The sequence below is a fragment of the Nelumbo nucifera genome, chromosome 4, assembly GCF_055504915.1.
Source record: "Nelumbo nucifera cultivar China Antique chromosome 4, China Antique-T2T, whole genome shotgun sequence".
NCBI lineage: Eukaryota > Viridiplantae > Streptophyta > Magnoliopsida > Proteales > Nelumbonaceae > Nelumbo > Nelumbo nucifera.
Window position 1 is genome coordinate 80,461,443 of NC_142652.1, and position 18,816 is coordinate 80,480,258.

General features: G+C 40.2%; 1 protein-coding gene across 2 annotated transcripts in view; it reads right to left on the bottom strand.

Annotated features, from left to right (window-relative positions):
* LOC104589011 (phospholipase D zeta 1-like) overlaps positions 1–18,816 on the bottom strand; it is a 189,508-nt gene that overhangs the window by 36,483 nt on the left and 134,209 nt on the right. For both annotated transcript variants that reach the window (XM_088886667.1, XM_088886666.1), the window contains exons 9-10: positions 11,960–12,099; positions 11,695–11,844 (exon numbers count right to left, since the gene is read on the bottom strand). In XM_088886667.1, the coding sequence (XP_088742793.1) occupies positions 11,695–11,844; positions 11,960–12,099 (290 nt within the window). The remainder of the gene's footprint in view (positions 1–11,694; positions 11,845–11,959; positions 12,100–18,816) is intronic.

Here is an 18,816-nt window from a genome sequence, read left to right on the forward strand (position 1 = left end):
CTCCCCCTAAATCACGACCTCCTCCACTGCTACGACCACCCATAGGGTTATCACAACCTCCCTTAATTGTACGACCACCTCCTCTGTGCCCATAAGAATCACCTCGAGTGCCAATAAGTGCTGACCTATCAGAAGGTATGTTACTCTCTGTGGTGCTAAGAGATATCCTACAGAGACAGGCAAACACTTCTTCTAGAGTAGGGAGAGTAGATCCTCCCAATATCTGTTCTCTGACAAGTTCATACTCTGCTTTCAACCCCACTAAGGACCGTGTAACATCTAGTTGTTCCCTTTGTTGTTGCTGAATTTTGACATCCGGAGTTAAGGGATGATAGACATTAAATTCATTCCGGAGATTTTTCATACTGGCATAATATTCTTCAAGAGTCTGATTTCCTTGCTACAAACTGAAGTATTCCTGATAAAGCTGATAAACTCTTGTAGTGTTGTCTTGTCTAGAATAGAGTTTATTGGCATGTTCCCATATATCCTTTATTGTATCTAAAAACATGAAGTTAACACTGATTTTAGGCTCCATACTATTCCACAACCATGTCATGATTTGAGCATCTTCTTGCTCCCAATCAGTAAAACCTGGGGATTCAGCACTAGGTTTCTCCTCCCGTACATGTTTCACTTTCTTCTTAGCCTTCAGAAACACTTCCACCGATTTGGCCCACAGAACATAGTTTTCACCATTGAGTTTGATGGATGTCATCTGCACACTTAAATCAGAGGAGATCATCACACTCGATTTCTGGTCACCACTCGCATCATCCATCGATGCCATTTCTATCTACGAAGCTGGTTCTGCCCATAAAAAAGAAAAAAAATATCAGTTCCAAACAGTGCAACTACTATTCTTCAACTACCACACCAACACACTTATAATCACCACGAACTTGCCCTAGCATACATTCAGCCACTTTGAACACTACTGTACTGCGAACAGGCAGATTTATAACCACAGAAAATCCCTCTTGAAACTGCTCATTAGAGGGCTCAGACCACCACGACTGCACCTACTTGACCACCACGGATGTCACACATGGTGACAGCAGTCCACACAACAAAAAAAATTGTTTTTTTTTTCTTTTCATTCGAACTATTGCACTCGCCCCCTGTCACCAGAAGTGAAGCCACTGAAACCCTAGAGGTTGCCGCAGATATCTGGGTTTCACCAGTCTTCTACTCCAAATTGCTCACACCAGAAAAAAAAAAAACGAAAATAAAAAGGAGAAGAGGGAGGGAAAAGAGCTGATCGATAGAAGGCTGTAATCATCCTTTATCAGTGGCGCTCTAATACCATGAGAAAGCTGTCCAGTCGAACTGAGAGCAGAGAAAGAAAAGAGAGAAGGGAGAGAAGAAGAAGAGAAAAGTGTCGAACTGAGAAGACAAAGAGTCTAACCTAGTCGACTATCTATTTAAATTTAACAAATCAGTATACGAAGACAGAAATGCCCCTGCACATGTATGAGACATATAACTAACACATTACTTAGATGGAAAAGACTAAAATACCCCTCTTTAGTCGACTCTAACAGTAACCTTTTTCCCTTCTTGTGTGATGCAGCATTTGCCTTGGCTTGGGGGAGATGATTGGTAGAGGTTGTATGGTGGATGGTCTCTACATGTTGGAGAATAAATCTAGTCTTGCGGTTATTGAGTCTAAAAGTTAGTCTAGTAAGAGTCAGTTTATTTATGGCATAGTCATTTGGGTTATTTATATTTTGAGTCATTAAAAGTTTTGCTTCTAGATTTGTTTAAATCAATGTCAGTGTCTGAATTCACATGTCAAACTTGTTAGTTGAGCAAACACTATAGAAATCATTTTGCTTCAAGAAATAATAAATATGATTTTCTTTTTCATATTGTTTATTCTAATATTTGGGGCCCTGTTACTTTACCATCTGAGACAAAGTGCCTAAAATTGTAAAAGATCTATAACACATGATATTCACTCAATTTTAGATGGAGATCCAAATTTTCCAATATGACAACGCCAAAAAGCATTTCCATAGTGACCTTACAGAGTTCTTTGCTTTGTGTAGGTCCATCCATATTAGTTCTTGTGCCAAAGCTCCACAACGGAATGGTGTTGCAGAAAGAAAAAACCTCCATCTCCTTGAAGTTTCTTGTAGGTTACTCATTCACATCAACTATATGCCACCTTGCTTGTTAGGATATAGGGCCCCTCATCAGCTCCTGTTCCCCAAAGCTCCCTTCTTTTCTATCCCTATTCGTGTGTGTTTGGTTGTTGTTTTGTTCAAGACTTGTCTCCTACTCGTGGTAACTGGTAAACTTGATCCTTGTGCTATTCCATGTGTTATTGGGCTACCCTTCTTCTCAAAAGGGTTATTGTTGTTTTGACCCCATTTCCAGGAAATACCATGTTTCTATGGATGTGTCTTTCTTTGAGAGTGATCCTTTTTTTCCTGTTTCTCCTCAAGGGGAGAGTAGGATGAAGGAGAAACATGTCCAGGTTATTCCTCCTCTACCTAACCCCCCTCCATTTCTTGTTTTCTTTTGTCTTCGCAAGGGCCAACCGAGTTCAAGAGCTGTGGAGCAATTTGAAGTTGTACCCAATGTTTAAAACGCAGAGGCGAGACATGAGGCATTACACTACCTAGAGGCGTGAGGCGTAGTTCAGAACATAAGAGGTGTAAGCCTCCCGAACACAAGGAGGTGTAAGCCTACTTAAGAGGAGGAGGGATGAGGAAGAAGAAGAGGAAGGAGGATCTCATTTTTCTCTATTTTTAATAAAAAAAAATTATATTAAGAAGAATGAAGATGCATAGCACTAGTTAAAAGTGTGGTCTTGTCGGTGACCCAACCAGACATTTCTTATGTCGTGGGTGCTCTTAGTCAATTCATGCATGCCCTTAAGACCATACACTTAGAGGCTGTCGAAAGAATCCTCAGGTATCTAAAGAAGTTTTTGGGAGTTGGTTTACTATTCCAAAAGAATGGGCATTTGACGGTTGAAGTGTATACAGATGCTGACGGGCCTAGATTAGTTGATAATTGAAAGTCCACTAGTGAGTATTGTACCTTTGTGGAAGGAAACCTAATCATGTGGAGAAGCGAGAAACAAAATATAGTGGCTAGGTCTAGTGCTGAAGCTGAGTATAGAAAACAATGTCCCATGGAGTGGCTGAAGTTATGTGGATAAAGAATCTACTGAGTGAGCTGGGTTTTCCAGTTGACATCCCCATGTCCTTGTATTGAGATAACAAGGCTGCTATCAACATTGCAACCAACCTAGTTCTTCATGATAGAACTAAACATATTGAGGTCAGAAGAAAACTGAGAGAGGAGAGCTTGAGAGTTCGGCAATGAGGGTTTGAGAATGAGAGTTTCGAACCTTCTCTCTCTCAGCCTAACACTATTTTATTAAGATAGATTTGAATAATTACAAGGAGACCCTTAGTTGGGCAAGAAATTACAAAGAACTTAATATAGACAGGATGGGCCCAGAATAAGGCCCATTATAGAAAAACATAAATAACAAGAAAGAATAAACAGCCTATGGGCCATTCGGCCCATCTTCTCTACACTCCCCCTCAAGCTGAGCATAAGATGTCAATCATGCCAAGCTTGCTGGTATCATGCTGAAGTTTTGCCTTGGGAATGCCTTTGGTGAGAAAATCTGCCAATTGTCCTTCAGATGTGATGAAAGGAAGACACACTTCACCCGAAGAGACCCTTTCCCTAATGAAGTGTCGATCAACTTCAATATGCTTGGTTCTATCATGTTGCACTGGGTTGTGAGCAATGTTGATGGCAGCCTGATTATCACAGTACAACATCATTGGCTTGTCATATTCAACCCCAAGTTCTTCCATCAATGATTTTAGCCATAATAATTCAGAAACTCCATGTGCCATGGCCCTGTATTCTGCTTTAGCAGAAGACCGAGCAACAACCGATTGTTTCATGCTTCTCCTAGAAACAACATTACCAGCCACCAAGCTGCAATACCCAAAAGTAGATCTTCTGTCATCAATGCTTCTGGCCCAGTCAGCACCGGTGTAGACTTCAAGTTTCATATGACCATGCTTGGCAAACAGAATACCCTTTCCTGGGGAGCCCTTCAAATAACATAGGATTCTCTCTGCTGCTGCCATATGAGTGTCTCGGGGAGCATGCATGAATTGGCTAATGCAACTGACTGCATATGCAATATCTGGCCAAGTCATGCATAGGTACAAAAGTTTCCCAAGAAGTCTCTGAAAGATTCCATTGTCTTCTAACAATGTCCCTTCTAAGGCTGAGAGTTTATGACTCATATCAATAGGAGTAGCAACTGGTCTAGAACCCATCTTTCCAGTTTCAGAGAGCAAGTCAAGAACATACTTCCTTTGGGAGATAAGAATCCCATCCTTGGATCGAGCCACTTCTATGCTAAGAAAGTATCTCAATTCCCCCAAATCTTTAATCTCAAACTCTGTATGGAGAAAAGATTTTAGATCATGAATTCCTGAAACATCATTACCAGTCACTACAATATCATCTACATACACAATGAGGTATACTGCCAGAGGTCCACTCCTCTTCACAAAAAGAGTATGATCGGACAGTGCCTGCACATAACCAAAGTTAACAAGTGCTGTTCTAAATCTCTCAAACCATGCTCTAGGGGACTATTTTAGTTCATAAAGAGATTTCTTCAGCCTGCATACCTTCTCTTTCATATCAGTTCCATACATCCCTGGAGGAAGAGACATATAAACCTCCTCATGTAGTTCACCATTCAGAAATGCATTCTTCACGTCCAATTGATAAAGGGGCCAGTCAAAGTGAGCAGCTAAAGATAGAAGAACCCTCGTAGATGTCATCTTGGCAACAGGTGCAAAGGTCTCCAAATAATCAATCCCATATGTCTGTGTATAGCCTTTTGCAACCAGCCTAGCCTTGTACCTTTCAATGGTGCCATTAGCTCGGTATTTGATAGTAAAGACCCACTTGCAACCGACTAGATCTTCCCTTCAGGCAAATCCACCACTTCCCATGTGTCATTCTTGTGTAGGGCATCGATTTCAGATCTCACAGCATCCCTCCATTCTGGAATCTTAAGAGCTTCTAACACAGACCTGGGAATAGGGTTAGAAGCAACAGAAGAGAGAGAGGCAAAGTATGAAGGTGAAAGCAAACTGTAAGAAAGGTGCTTGGAAATGCAGTGTGTGGTGCACTTCCGTTTTCCTTTCCTAACAGCAATGGGAATATCAAGGTCAAGGAAGGATGACTCCAAAGGTGCTGAAACAGTACCTGTTGTCTCTTCTGTGACTGGAAGTGTACGAGGCTCATGTATTGTAGGAGAAACAACCTGCACATTTCTAGATCTTTGCCTTTGATACACCTTGGGATTGAGGATAGGACGAGGAGGTAAAGAGGGAAGAACACTGGGACAGGGAGAACGAAATGACTGATCCACCCTTGATACATTTGAAGGAGAAGCAGACACATCGAGAGACTCAACAGGGACAGGAAGAGGAAGAGCAAACACTTGTGACAAATCCTCCCCCTATGGACAATGTCCTTCTGGAGAGGAACCATAAAAGGGGGAAAGCTCTTTTGAGCTTTGGGTTCAAATTTATGCCTTTGGACACTTGGAACATGTACATAACAGGTGTAGCCAAAGACACAAATAGGAACAGGAAAAAGGTCCTTGTCCGGATGAAGGAGATTGAAGGGAGACTTAAACCCCAAAACCCTGGATGGCATACAGTTTATAAGGTAGGTAGCAGTAAGAACATCATCACCCCAAAACCTTGTAGGAACATGTGAGGCAAATAAGATACTTCTTGCAACTTCAACAATATGCCTATTTTTCCTCTCAGCAACCCCATTCTGTTCTGGGGTCCTAGCACATGAGCTTTGATGAATAACCCCCATGTCAGAGAGATAGCAGGATAGGTTCTTCTCAAAGTATTCTTTTGCATTGTCAGATCTGAAGATTTTAATCCTGGTATCAAATTGGGTTAGAACAAATTCATGGAATTGTCTTATTAGTCTTGGAACTTCATCACGGGTTTTCATCAGGAATATCCAAGTGAACCGAGAAAAGTCATCAATAAACAGGATAAAATATTTGTAGCCACCCATGGAGGGTAAGTGGTAAGGCCCCCACACATCAGAGTGCACAATATTAAAAGGAAAAGAAGATATTTTATTGCTCAAAGGATAATTGTTTCTACAATGCTTTGACAATTTACAAGACTCACAATGAAGACTGGACAAACTAATTCCCTTAAATAGTTCAGGAAATAGATGACTCAAGGCAGAAAAAGACAGATGACCAAAACGACGATGACACAACATAATCTGACTAACAGACTCTGAAGAAACAGATCCGAGAGCAACATTCCCAAGATGATCAGTGCATTGTCCTGGAGTATCAAGCAAGTATATTCCGTTCGCCTCATGGACACTCCCAATCACCTTTTGAGACTCCAGATCCTGAAAAACACAGTAGGAAGGAAAAAAGGTTACACAACAGTTTAGTGACTTGGTTAAACTACTTACAGACAACAAATTTGTATTAAGTTTAGGTACATGAAGGGCAGAAGGTAGGAACAAGGAATCCGTAGCCTTGATGGTTCCCTTACCAGAGATAGGGGCAAGTGAACCATCAGCTAAAGTGATTTTATTACGTCCAAGAAGCAAGTCATATGAAACAAACAAGGTAGAAAGATTGGTCATATGGTCAGAAGCACCTGAGTCAATAATCCAAGGGATCTTGAGATTACCTAAAGTGGTAGCATGATTGGCAGAAGCCCTTATACCTGAATGAGCAAATGCAGAAGAAGCAGAATTTCCTGAAGGGTTGGAAGGAGAAGTCACATCACCCAGCTGACTGATCATCTTCCCAAACTTTTCATATTCTGCTCTCATGAATGCCAACTGTGCAGAAGCAGACATCTCTTCACTATCTGGCCCGACAGCTACATTTGCACTTCCTGATCTTTTACTATCATGTTTTTTCTGAAACCGAATGGGAACAAGATTAGGATGTAGTTTCCAGCACTTGTCTTTGGTGTGCTTCGGCTTCTTGCAGTACTCACATATAACTTCTTTCTTTCTTGTGCCACCAGAAGTTCCAGCATTCCCTTTAGGTTTAACCCCCATATTGGCAAAGTGATCACTAATATCAGCCCCTTGAACCTGGACAACCCTTCTGCTCTCTTCACTACTCACCAATGCATAAGCTTGTGACAATGAGACACACTCCTTGGAAAGAATATTCTGTTTTGTGATATCATATTCTGGGTTTAGTCCAGTTAAGAACTCCAAAACCCTGTTCCTTTCAACCAATTTTCTGTAGGTCTCTGCATCATTGGTGGTGTCCCAAGTTACAGCTTCTATTAGGTCAATCTCTTGCCATAGAGACTTCAGGTTTGAGAAATACACAGCTAGAGGCTTCTCCCCTTGCCTTAAATTCTTTACATCACTTCTCAATTTATATGCTCGGGCCAAATTGAGTTTTTGGGAATAGGTTTCTGCAACACTGTCCCAAATTTCCTTTGCTGAATTCATCCATAGGTAGTGTTGGCTAATTTGTGGCTGCATTGAGTTCACAAGCCACCCAATGATAGTGTAATTTTCTTGCATCCACTTCTCATAGGATGGATCATCTTCTGGGGGAGCCTTCTTACTCCCGGAAATGAACCCCCACTTTCCTCTACTACATACATAAATCTTTACTGATTGTGACCATGCCAGATAATTAGTTCCATCTAGTTTGACTGTAGTCGCAGTCAATAAGGAATCACTTGGAGTCCCTTGAACCAGTCCATATTCAGCACCATTTTTGTTTTCAAACTCTGAGGAGTACATGTAACCATTTCAAATATGATTTCAGATGACTTCTACAAGTATACTGAATGAGGACGAGCAAGAACTGAGTTCAGCCGACCACAAGAAGGCAATACACTGAGTTCAGCCTTCAAGAAGTAATCAGAAACTTCTAGGCACTATGCACTCAGCCGAAGTACCTTTTCAAATCTGGACTTCAAGGTAACCACCAAAGAAATAGCCAAGAAGAGTAAATACCAATTGGTATTGCTGAAAAGGCCCTTTTACAAACACAGTGTGGGCAATAGAAACAACCCCACTGTCAAAAAAGAAAAAAAGGCCTCAAGAACAGTTCGTACAGCCCCCCAAAAACAGCCAAATATAAGTAACAATCTACAGCCTTGTTACAAGGATGTTTCGGCAGTTTTGACAGTCCAAGGAGTGAAAACAGCCCAGAAATTTCAGGGTTAAACCAGATTCAATGGCAGCCGAAGGTAGTACAGAACAACCAGAAATTTTCGGACACTTCAACAGTCCAAACACAGCCGAAAGTAGTACAGAACAACCAGAAATTTTCGGACCCTTCAACAGTCCAAACACATAAGAAAATAACCCAGAAATCTGAGCACAACTTACAGTTTCGAGCTTCAAACCAGAACCGAGCTGTTCCCCTTCCCTTTTTTTTTCTCTGATTCTTCCTGGTCACCGAACCACTTCTCCAAGAGATTCTAGTCTTGGGCACTTCCAATGACCTCCAAGAATCAGGCAACACGAGCCTAAGTTTCCAGCCCTAGAATATTGAAGTTCAGGCCTGCTCTGATACCAAGAAGAAAACTGAAGAGAGGAGAGCTTGAGAGTTCGGCAATGAGGGTTTGAGAATGAGAGTTTCGAACCTTTTCTCTCTCAACACCCTAACACTATTTTATTAAGATAGATTTGAATAATTACAAGGAGGCCCTTAGTTGGGCAAGAAATTACAAAGAACTTAATATAGACAGGATGGGCCCAGAATAAGGCCCATTACAGAAAAACATAAATAACAAGAAAGAATAAACAGCCTATGGGCCATTCGGCACATCTTCTCTACAAGGTCGACAAACACTTTATCAGGGAGAAAATTGTTAATGGGGAAGTGTGTACTCCATATGTTAGTTCCAAGGAGCAACTTGCAGTCATTTTTACAAAGCTTACATCATTTGCGACACAATGACTTATGTGACAAGTTGGGCATGATTGACAAAGCTCCATTTGTTCTTTAGTGACGCAGGGGCACATCTGTAATTCTCTCTTTTTATTATTGTTTTGGGTCACTAATATAAATACAAAAGCTGGTGCTTCCAGCCGAAGTTTCTGACTCCAAATTCTTTCTCCTCTCTTCTCTCTTCTCTCTTCTTTGACTTTCTGACATATTTTCACCAAGAAAACAGCAAGCATGAGAATGAGGGTTTGAGTATGAAAGCAGAAACTTTGTGCAAAAAAGTGCCAAATATTAGGATCATATCTAGTCTCCCAAGACCCCAGATAGCTGAGACCAACATTGGGTAATGACCTTTCTTTTATTTATCTTTTTCTTTTTTGAATTTTATGTTTCTTGAGTTGTTTAGGTTGAGTAACCTGATGAAATATACATATTTCAGTAGAGGTATTCTAATCATTTTATGTAAAATCATGAAATTATACATAGTGAAAAGAAGCTTCACGCCTTACATCTCTCTCTCTCTCTCTCTATCTATCTATCTAGCCATTCAGGCTAAATATTCTATACTTGAAAAAAGTAGAACAAAAATAACAATATTAAGAAGAAAGAATAATGCACAAACACAGCAATCCAGAATTGGAAAGTAATGCCAAAGGACCTAAAATAGGAAGCCAGCTCAAAAACAGCATAAATAAAGTATAGAAAACCAGAGCTGCCATGTGCCATGGAAAAACACCCCTCCCCCAGAAACATATTCCTGTCAGCCCACCTAGCATGCAAGCAACTTATACACAGAAATTAGTTTATCTCACCATATATGAGCTACCTTTTCCTTTTTCACCTTTTGGTGAGGCAGGGACCCAAAAATTACATGTCAAACCCAGATCCTAATAAAATTCATCCTGCTTACCACCATACACAGAAATTAGTTTATCTCACCATATATGAGCTACCTTTTCCTTTTTCACCTTTTGGTGAGGCAGGGACCCAAAAATTACATGTCAAACCCAGATCCTAATAAAATTCATCCTGCTTACCACCATACACAGAAATTAGTTTATCTCACCATATATGAGCTACCTTTTCCTTTTTCACCTTTTGGTGAGGCAGGGACCCAAAAATTACATGTCAAACCCAGATCCTAATAAAATTCATCCTGCTTACCACCATAGTTGTCAAGGCGATAAGGCGTTCTTGGAGAGTTGCCTCGCCCAAATGCCTACATATTTAAATGTAAGACACCGCACAATATTTTACATTTTTATTTTATGTTTAATAGTGGTACAATAAATATTGTTAGACTAAATTATTCATATTGTGGGTTTATAGTTTTAATATTGTTGTTCTTATACCAGTTTCTTTTTGTTATTTTCTTGTTTGTTTGGATTCAATTGAGACACCAGTCAGTTACATAGTCTTGAACCCTTTAGGACTGTAAACCTGAATTGGTAAGTAACAATTAACTTGAAGATTTTATCCAATTGACACACAAGAACAATCAATAGGACTTCTTCTTCTTCTTCCTAGGACCAAAACAAGGGCTCAACCCTTATGTTTTGTATGTTACTTTCCTTTCTTATTTTTCAATTCATAAATATGTTGACTTTCTATCTATTGATATGGGGTTTATACTTATTTCATGAGAACTGGTGATTATTAGTTAAGATCACTACTTATTACAATAAAACCTCGGGATCCACCTTATGATTTATATATGTATTTTTTATTTTAAAAAACTCATCCCTTAGGCGATGCCTAGGCTAGGCAACAAGGCACTCCCCTATCGCCTAGCTTTGCCTTGGCACCTTGAAAATTATGTTTACCACATTTGTAGCAAACTCATCTGTAATATTTTGACATTTCAAGGCATAAATTTTAGTGTATCAGCAATTCCATGGATTCTTTTCTTGTCAAATGATGATGTGCTCTTTCCCTTCCCCTTTTGTTTTCCTTCTGAAAATCTAATGCTCTCTACCTAATGGCCAATGGCCCCTCTAACATATAATAGGTTGACAAGAGTAATCTATTCTTAATAATAAGAAAGGGACAAATCCTATTTATGAATTAGAAGATAAGGCTGGTCAGCAAGAGCTATATAATCAACTATAAATAAAAAGTACAGTAAAACAAATTGAATCAAACAATCCCAAATAATGTCAAAATTCACTGCTTCAGTAAAAAGGATTATATACATAAAAATTGAAAGATTTATCTCATATGACATTATATCATTTCTTTTCTCAATCGAATATTTTGTTTGGTCAACCAGCAAAAAACATTATTCAGTGATGCAACAAAAGCCGATTTCTGTACCTTGACTTAGGCATCAATTTCCATTTATTTGGAACATAGTTGAGTTGAGGTGAAAGGCTTAAACCATCAAAAATGTTCATGACCATAGATATTAGATTGATTAGGAATCAAAAGACCAGAGGGTGAGACTGCTAACCAAATTATTATGTTCACTGTTGCCAACAAAAACCATTTTTTATTAGATTACATTGTTAAAATATTAGTTCAAAGACACACTGACACAGCACATCCAATAGACAGATACAGGTTCATTGACTCATAGAGAGAGATGACTAGATGAAACTATGGAGGGATTATATCCTCATTCTCACTTTATGCTCCCTCTTAAAATCTTTATCTACTGCAAAGGTTCATTGAGTTCTTTGACAGGACAAAAGACAGAAACTTACCTTGGATTATAGTAGTCCTTTCCAGGCCATATCAAAGGAGGGTAATCGCCCACTTTATGTTCGACAGTATCATAGCGGCCAAAGCACAGATCTAGTCCTCCAATGAAGCAGACCCGATAATCAATAATAACAAGTTTTTCATGGTGAGACCTATACATTACCAGAAATAACAATCCAATAGGAATACTGATTAACCAGAGAAATGATGGAACTCCTGATTCCAATATTAATGACACTTAAATAAAATTCACAATAAACTGCATACCACAGATAAACACCAGCTGAGAAATGGTCTGGAGAGCGTAATACTCTCACATTCTCATGAATGTTAAGAAGTTTTTGCTTGCTATAAACACTGTTAATCTTCAAAGCAAGAGCAACTTCTTTGTATAGAAGAACATAAATCTGCAAACAGTCATAAACTAAGTTGAAATGAAAGCATGGCAGAATCCATATCAGAAGTAGTACTATAAATAGCTGTGACATCTTGCTCTAGTAGAGTCTTTCAGCCAATAGATCAAAGCTTAGTCAATAAAAGAGACAGGGTAGTAATCAGTGAGTAGGGATCTCCTGCCAACAAAACACATTCCAACATCCTTCCAACATGATCTGATACCACACATCTCACCATGAGACTTGGACCCACCGTGTATAAGATGTGTGATGTCAGATTATGTTGGAAGGGTGTTGAAACATATTTTGTTGGCAGGAGATCTGGACTCATAATCAGAAAGAAACCAAGGTAGTGGAGTAAGAATAACAGACAAGCATCATGGACGAGTAGAAAATATTAGCAAGATTAAGTCCATTTTTATCTGAAAAGCTAGCTATCCTGACTCTAGAAGTTCAGCTTGACAGGGAGAACATGGAGGAAAATGAAAACATACTCTTTTTACTAGGTAAGGTTATCTGATGCAAGTGCTTATAAGAAAATCTAAAGCAAGTCTCAAAGAAAGAAATTGAAGAAAAAGTGTTAAATAGTAGATCTGCAGATGCATTGTCAATGGGAAAAGAAGTGACTGTTTGACCACTCCAATACTGTAGAATTTCAACTCAATCCAACATGTGGAAGTTTGAAAAGGAAGTTTCTATTTTTTTTTTTGTTTGGATATACAAGAGCAAGAGTCCAAAAATGAGTTGGAAGTTGCTACTTTGGGTCTATAAAAGAGTGTCAACAGGTCTTATAGAGAGCAATCTATTTTATTCAATTTTTCCCTACTAAGGGCTGAATAAAGAATTGTTTTTCTGTTTCTACCATAGCGAGCAGCTATAGTATAACTTATTCTTGCTTCCTCTTCTATTTTTCTTTTTTTTTTCTTGTTAATACTTGTGGCTGAAGCCTATTGTTATATGTTGGAAATTTTGTGCTTCGTCATATGAAATTGTTTCGAATGCTGCTACAGTAACCCGAACCAGGAAGAGAAGAAAGAAGAAGAGGAAGAAGAAGAGAAGAAGAAGAAGGAAAAGAAGGGTCAGTCGAAATCTGATGGTTATACCATTCAGTCGACCCCCTTAATAGTCATTTAGATTCTAATGACATTTACAAAGACTAAACTGCCCTTACTTAAGTGTGGGACAGAGTGTCTCTAATAAAACTGCCACATAAGCAAATCACTTAACAAACATAAGATGACTAAACTACCCCTATTCGGCTCACTTTAACACTCCCCCTCAAGCTGGAGAATATATGTCATATAATCCCAGCTTGTTACATAGATAGTTTACTTTCCCTGAGGTTAGAGCTTTTGTAAAAAAATCTGCCCACTGATCATTCGAGCCCACATGTTCTGTGTTTATCTCTCCAGCAAGAACCTTCTCCCTCACAAAGTGGCAATCAACCTCTATGTGCTTTGTTCTCTCATGAAAGACAGGATTGGATGAGATATGGAGTGCAACTTGATTGTCACAGTACAATCTCATAGGTTTATCCATGTGAAACCCAATTTCTTGAAGGAGATTCCTCAACCACACTAATTCACAGGTAGTGTGTGCCATGGCCCTATACTCGGCTTCAGCACTGCTTCTGGCCACAACCGTTTGCTTTTTACTCTTCCACGTCACAAGATTTCCTCCAAGAAATGTGCAATAGCATGTAGTAGATCTTCTGTCAATCACTGAGCCTGCCCAATCTGCATCTGTATACCCAACTACTTCAAGTTTTCCTCCTGGTTTATACAATAGTCCATGGCCTCCTTTCAGATTTCTAAGAACTGCATCCCAGTGAGGTATACGAGGGTTCTACATGAATTGGCTCACCACACTGACTACAAAGGAGATGTTGGGTCTCGTGATAGTCAGATAGTTCAGCTTCCCTACTAGTCGTCTATACCTTCCGGGATCTTCAAATACTTCTCCTGTATCACTGCTCAACTTAACATTTGGTTCCATAGGTGTCTCAGCCGGTTTTGCACCTAACAGTCTTGTTTCTTCCAGTAGATCAAGAACATATTTTCTTTGACACAAATTTACACCTTGTTTTGACCAGGCAACTTCTATTCCCAAGAAATACTTTAATGTTCCAAGGTCTTTTTTTTGAAAATGATTTTGTAGAAATACCTTTAGTTTGTCAATCCCCAATTTATCACTGCCAGTAATGACAATATCATCCACATAGACCACTAATAAGATCTTCCCAGCTTTTGAGTCATAATTGAACACTGAGTGATCAACCTAGCATTGCTTCATTCCAAAACTCTTCACCACTTCGCTGAACTTCCCGAACCAAGCACGTGGTGATTGTTTCAACCCATAAATTTCCTTTTTCAGTCTGCACACCTTACCATCCTCCCCCTGAGCAACAAATCCAGGTGGTTGCTCCATATATACCTCCTCCACTAGATCACCATGGAGGAAGACATTTTTTATGTCAAGCTGAAACAAAGGCCAATCATACATAACTGCTAGGGAAATTAGTACACGAACAGAGCCAATCTTAGCCACCAGAGAATGTCTCCATGTAGTCCACTCCATACAACTGCGAGTAACCTTTAGCAACAAGTCTAGCCTTCAAACACTCCACACTACCATCTGGAAAGTATTTCACAGTATACACCCATTTACAGACCACAACATGCTTACCAGGTGGGAGAGTAGTAAGTTCCCACGTTTGAGTATGTTGAAGAGCAGAAAGTTCCTCCTCCATTGCTTGTTGCCATCCAGGTGAACTAAGAGCTTCTTGGACATTGTTAGGTATGGAAATAGAGGACAAAAGTGAAACAAACAGGCGATGTGAGATAGAAAGACGAGATAATGAAACAAAATTGGAAATGGGATGGAGGGTAGAACTGCATTTACCTTTCCGTAAGGCAATGGGTAGGTCAAGGTCTGAAGGTTCAACAATAGGAGCCATGAGAGGATCCGCAGATGAGGTAGAAGCTGGAGGGGCTGGTGTCGTTCGACGTGTATACACTTGCCGGATTGGTGGTCGTTCGGTGGTGATCTGCACTAGATGAGGTGACGAGTCTACTCCCACAACAGCATCTGGAACTGGATCACTGACAGGAAGAGGAAGAGGAAGTACAGGTGGAGACGAAGGTGCTTCAAGACTTGAGAAGAAGGGGACAGACTCAAAAAAGGTGACATCAGGGCAGACATAGCACTTCCGGGTAATGGGATTATAACACTTGTACCATTTTTGAGTCCGTGAGTAGCCAAGGAAGACACATTTAATTGAGCGTGCATCTATCTTGTCTATTCCAGGACTCAGATTGTGGACAAAGCACACACAACCAAAGACATGAGGAATTAATGGAAATGGAGATAAAGTGGGAAACAAGATAGAGAAGGGGGACCGACCACGAAGAATGAAAGAGGGCATCCGATTAATGAGAAAACATGCAGTGAGTACAGCATCACTCCAAAACCATTTCGGAACATTCATGTGATGAAGAATAGACCGAGTAGTTTCAAGAAGCTGACGGTTCTTCTGTTCAGCTACCCCATTTTGTTGAGGAGTGAATGCACGTGAGGTCTGATGAATAATGCCATGCTGTTCTAAATACTGTTGAAATGAAGTAAGAAAGTATTCACGACCATTATCTGAACAGAGAACTTTGATTGGAATACCAAATTGTGTGCGCATTTCAGCATGGAATTTTTGAAAAATGGAAAATAATTCACTTCTTTCTTTCATTGAGTAAATCCATGTCATTCTTGAACAATCATCAATAAAGGAGACAAAATAATTGTACCCATTATAAGACTATTTTGATTGGACCCCAAACATCTGAATGAACCAAAGAAAAAGGACTCAACATACGACTCTCAACTCTTGGACTGAAGGACACACGATGATGTTTCCCAAACTGACATGACTCACATTGCAAAACTGACAAATGACTCGAAGATGGAACCAATATCTTGAGAGCCTTGAGAGGTGGATGTCCTAGTCGGTAATGCCATTGTAGAGGAGTAAGTGAAGTCTGAAGAGCAATTAAAGATCCACCACCATCAAGATAATACAATCCACCAGCTTCATGTCCCCCACCAATATTCTTCCCCGTCGTGAGATCCTGAAAAACACAAGTGGAAGGAAAGAAGGTAACAGAATAGTTAAGAGCTTTGGTTATTTTACTAACAAACATAAGATTGAATGGAAACTTAGGTACATATAAAACATATGATAAGGACAGAGAAGCCATGTCAACATTTCCAACACCACAGATGGGAGATGAAGACCCATTGGCGAGTGTAACAGTTTGTGGTGTGGAGGTTTCAGAAAGAGAAGAGAACACACCTGGAGTCGCAGTCATGTGATCAGAGGCTCCAGAGTCAATAATCTAGGGAGAGGTTTTAGATGACATGCAAGCAATACCTGAGTGGGCAAGTGTGGCAGTGGTATGCTGTGAAGTAGTTTCAAGGAACCGCTCATACTCATCACGCGGTACACTCACTATCTCCCTCCCAGAAGTAGATGTAGATGTGAGAGGAGTTCGGTCTGCCTGTTTACTGTCACTGATATCAACCTCACCTGCTACAGCATGATTAGCCCATTTAGAGGGAGGGCCATGTAGGTCATAACAGAAATTCACTGTGTCCTTCCCTGCCACAATGAGTACATTTCCTTGCAGAGTTATTCTTCCCTCTAACACGGCCTCCCCCTTAGTCACGACCACCCCGACCGATCATGGAACTGCCACGGCCTCCTCGGGAGGCATGTCCTCCCCCTCTTGTACTATGTCCACCTCCTCTAGCTGTCACAAGTGCTGATCTATCAGACTGTGTGGGATTCTCTGTTTGTCCCAAAGAAATTCTACGAAACTGTGAGAATACTTCCTCTAGTGTAGGAAGGGTAGAGCTCCCTAATATTTGGGCTCTAACTGGTTCATACTCCGATTTCAGCCCCACCAAGAATCTTGTAACATCTAGTTGTTCCCTTTGTTGTTGCTGACCTTTAATATCTGGAGTGAGGGGATGATAGGCATTGAGTTCATTCCTTATATTCTTCATGCAGGCATTGTACTCTTCTAGTGTTTTGTTTTCTTGTTGCAAATCAAAGTATTCCTGATAAAGTTGATATACTCTTGTTGTATTATCTTGTCCAGAATACAACTTCTTAGCATGTTCCCATATATCCTTAGCCGTATCAAGAAACATGAAGTTGGCACTAATTTTGGGTTCCATATTGTTCCATAGCCAAGTCATGATTTGAGCATCTTCTTGTTCCCAATCATCAAATCTTGGAGAGTCAGCCGATGGTTTATCCTCTCTTACGTGCTTCACTTTCCTCTTTGCCTTGAGGAAAACTTCCACTGATTTAGCCCATGGAACATAGTTCTCCCCATTCAGTTTAATTGAGGTCATCTGTACACCTAGGTAGTCAGGGGAAACCACCACACTAGGTTTCTGATCATTATTCCCATCTCCTATTGCTGCCATTGTACTCTTTCACAGTTGCCTCTAACCTGAATTCTCAACTACAAGCTGACAGCTGTTATTCAAAGTTTGATGTTCCAGCACCTATAGCAGCCCCTAAACACAACAGTGGGTACACACGCCTTGTTCTTATTCACACTACTGCTGATTTCACAACACCACGAACCACATAAGCATCAATTTAACACTCACTAATCACATGTAAGCCCTCTTACAACCACTCAATAAAGATTGTGCACCACAAGCACCACAATATAGTCAAACCTGTTACACCCAGTTCAGACTAGTTTAACCCTTTTAAGAGGGCATTACACAACCACAAGAAGCTCGGCTAGGTCACTGCATTACACCTTACACCACTCGGCCACTTACAGCAGCCCTAACACCACTCAACAACTTACAGCAGCCCCTACACCATTCAGCTACTGTACACACAGCCCGTTCTAGGGCAACAGTGAACCTAGTTCTCTAGGTTCTGATCAGTACTAACAGATTCTTGAAGGGTTTCTACCCAGAAATACCAGCAACACAAGAAGAAGAGATAACCGACCTTCCTTTGAGAGTCTCAACCAACCATTCACTGCTGAAGTCACTTTTCTTGATGAAGAAGATTATGCGCAGCAGAGAGAGACGAGCTGTGATGTTTCAGACCTAGGGCGAACCAGTTCTCTCCATTGACTGACCAGAAACAAAGGAAGAAGGGTGACGAACACTGCTGAGATGCTTTACGAACTGAAGTAGGTCAGGAACATGGCTCTAATATCATGTTTCGAATGCTGCTACAGTAACCCGAACCAGGAAGAGAAGAAAGAAGAAGAGGAAGAAGAAGAGAAGAAGAAGAAGGAAAAAATGGGTCTGTCGAAATCTGATGGTTATACCATTCAGTCGACCCCCTTAATAGTCATTTAGATTCTAATGACATTTACAAAGACTAAACTGCCCTTACTTAAGTATGGGGCAGAGTGTCTCTAATAAAACTGCCACATAAGCAAATCACTTAACAAACATAAGAGGACTAAACTACCCCTATTCGGCTCACTTTAACAGGAATGAACTTCTCAACCTATACATTATCAAGGAGAGCATATATAAGTCCTGGTCTAAAGTTCTATCATGAGATAGATAAGAAGTGTGTATAGGACAAGAGGCCCTGGTCCATTAAGGGCTTTCCACTTATCCTGAAAGAATTGAGCCCAAATATTCTTGTGAGAAAACTTGAGTTTGAAACATGTGCTTTTAGGATACATA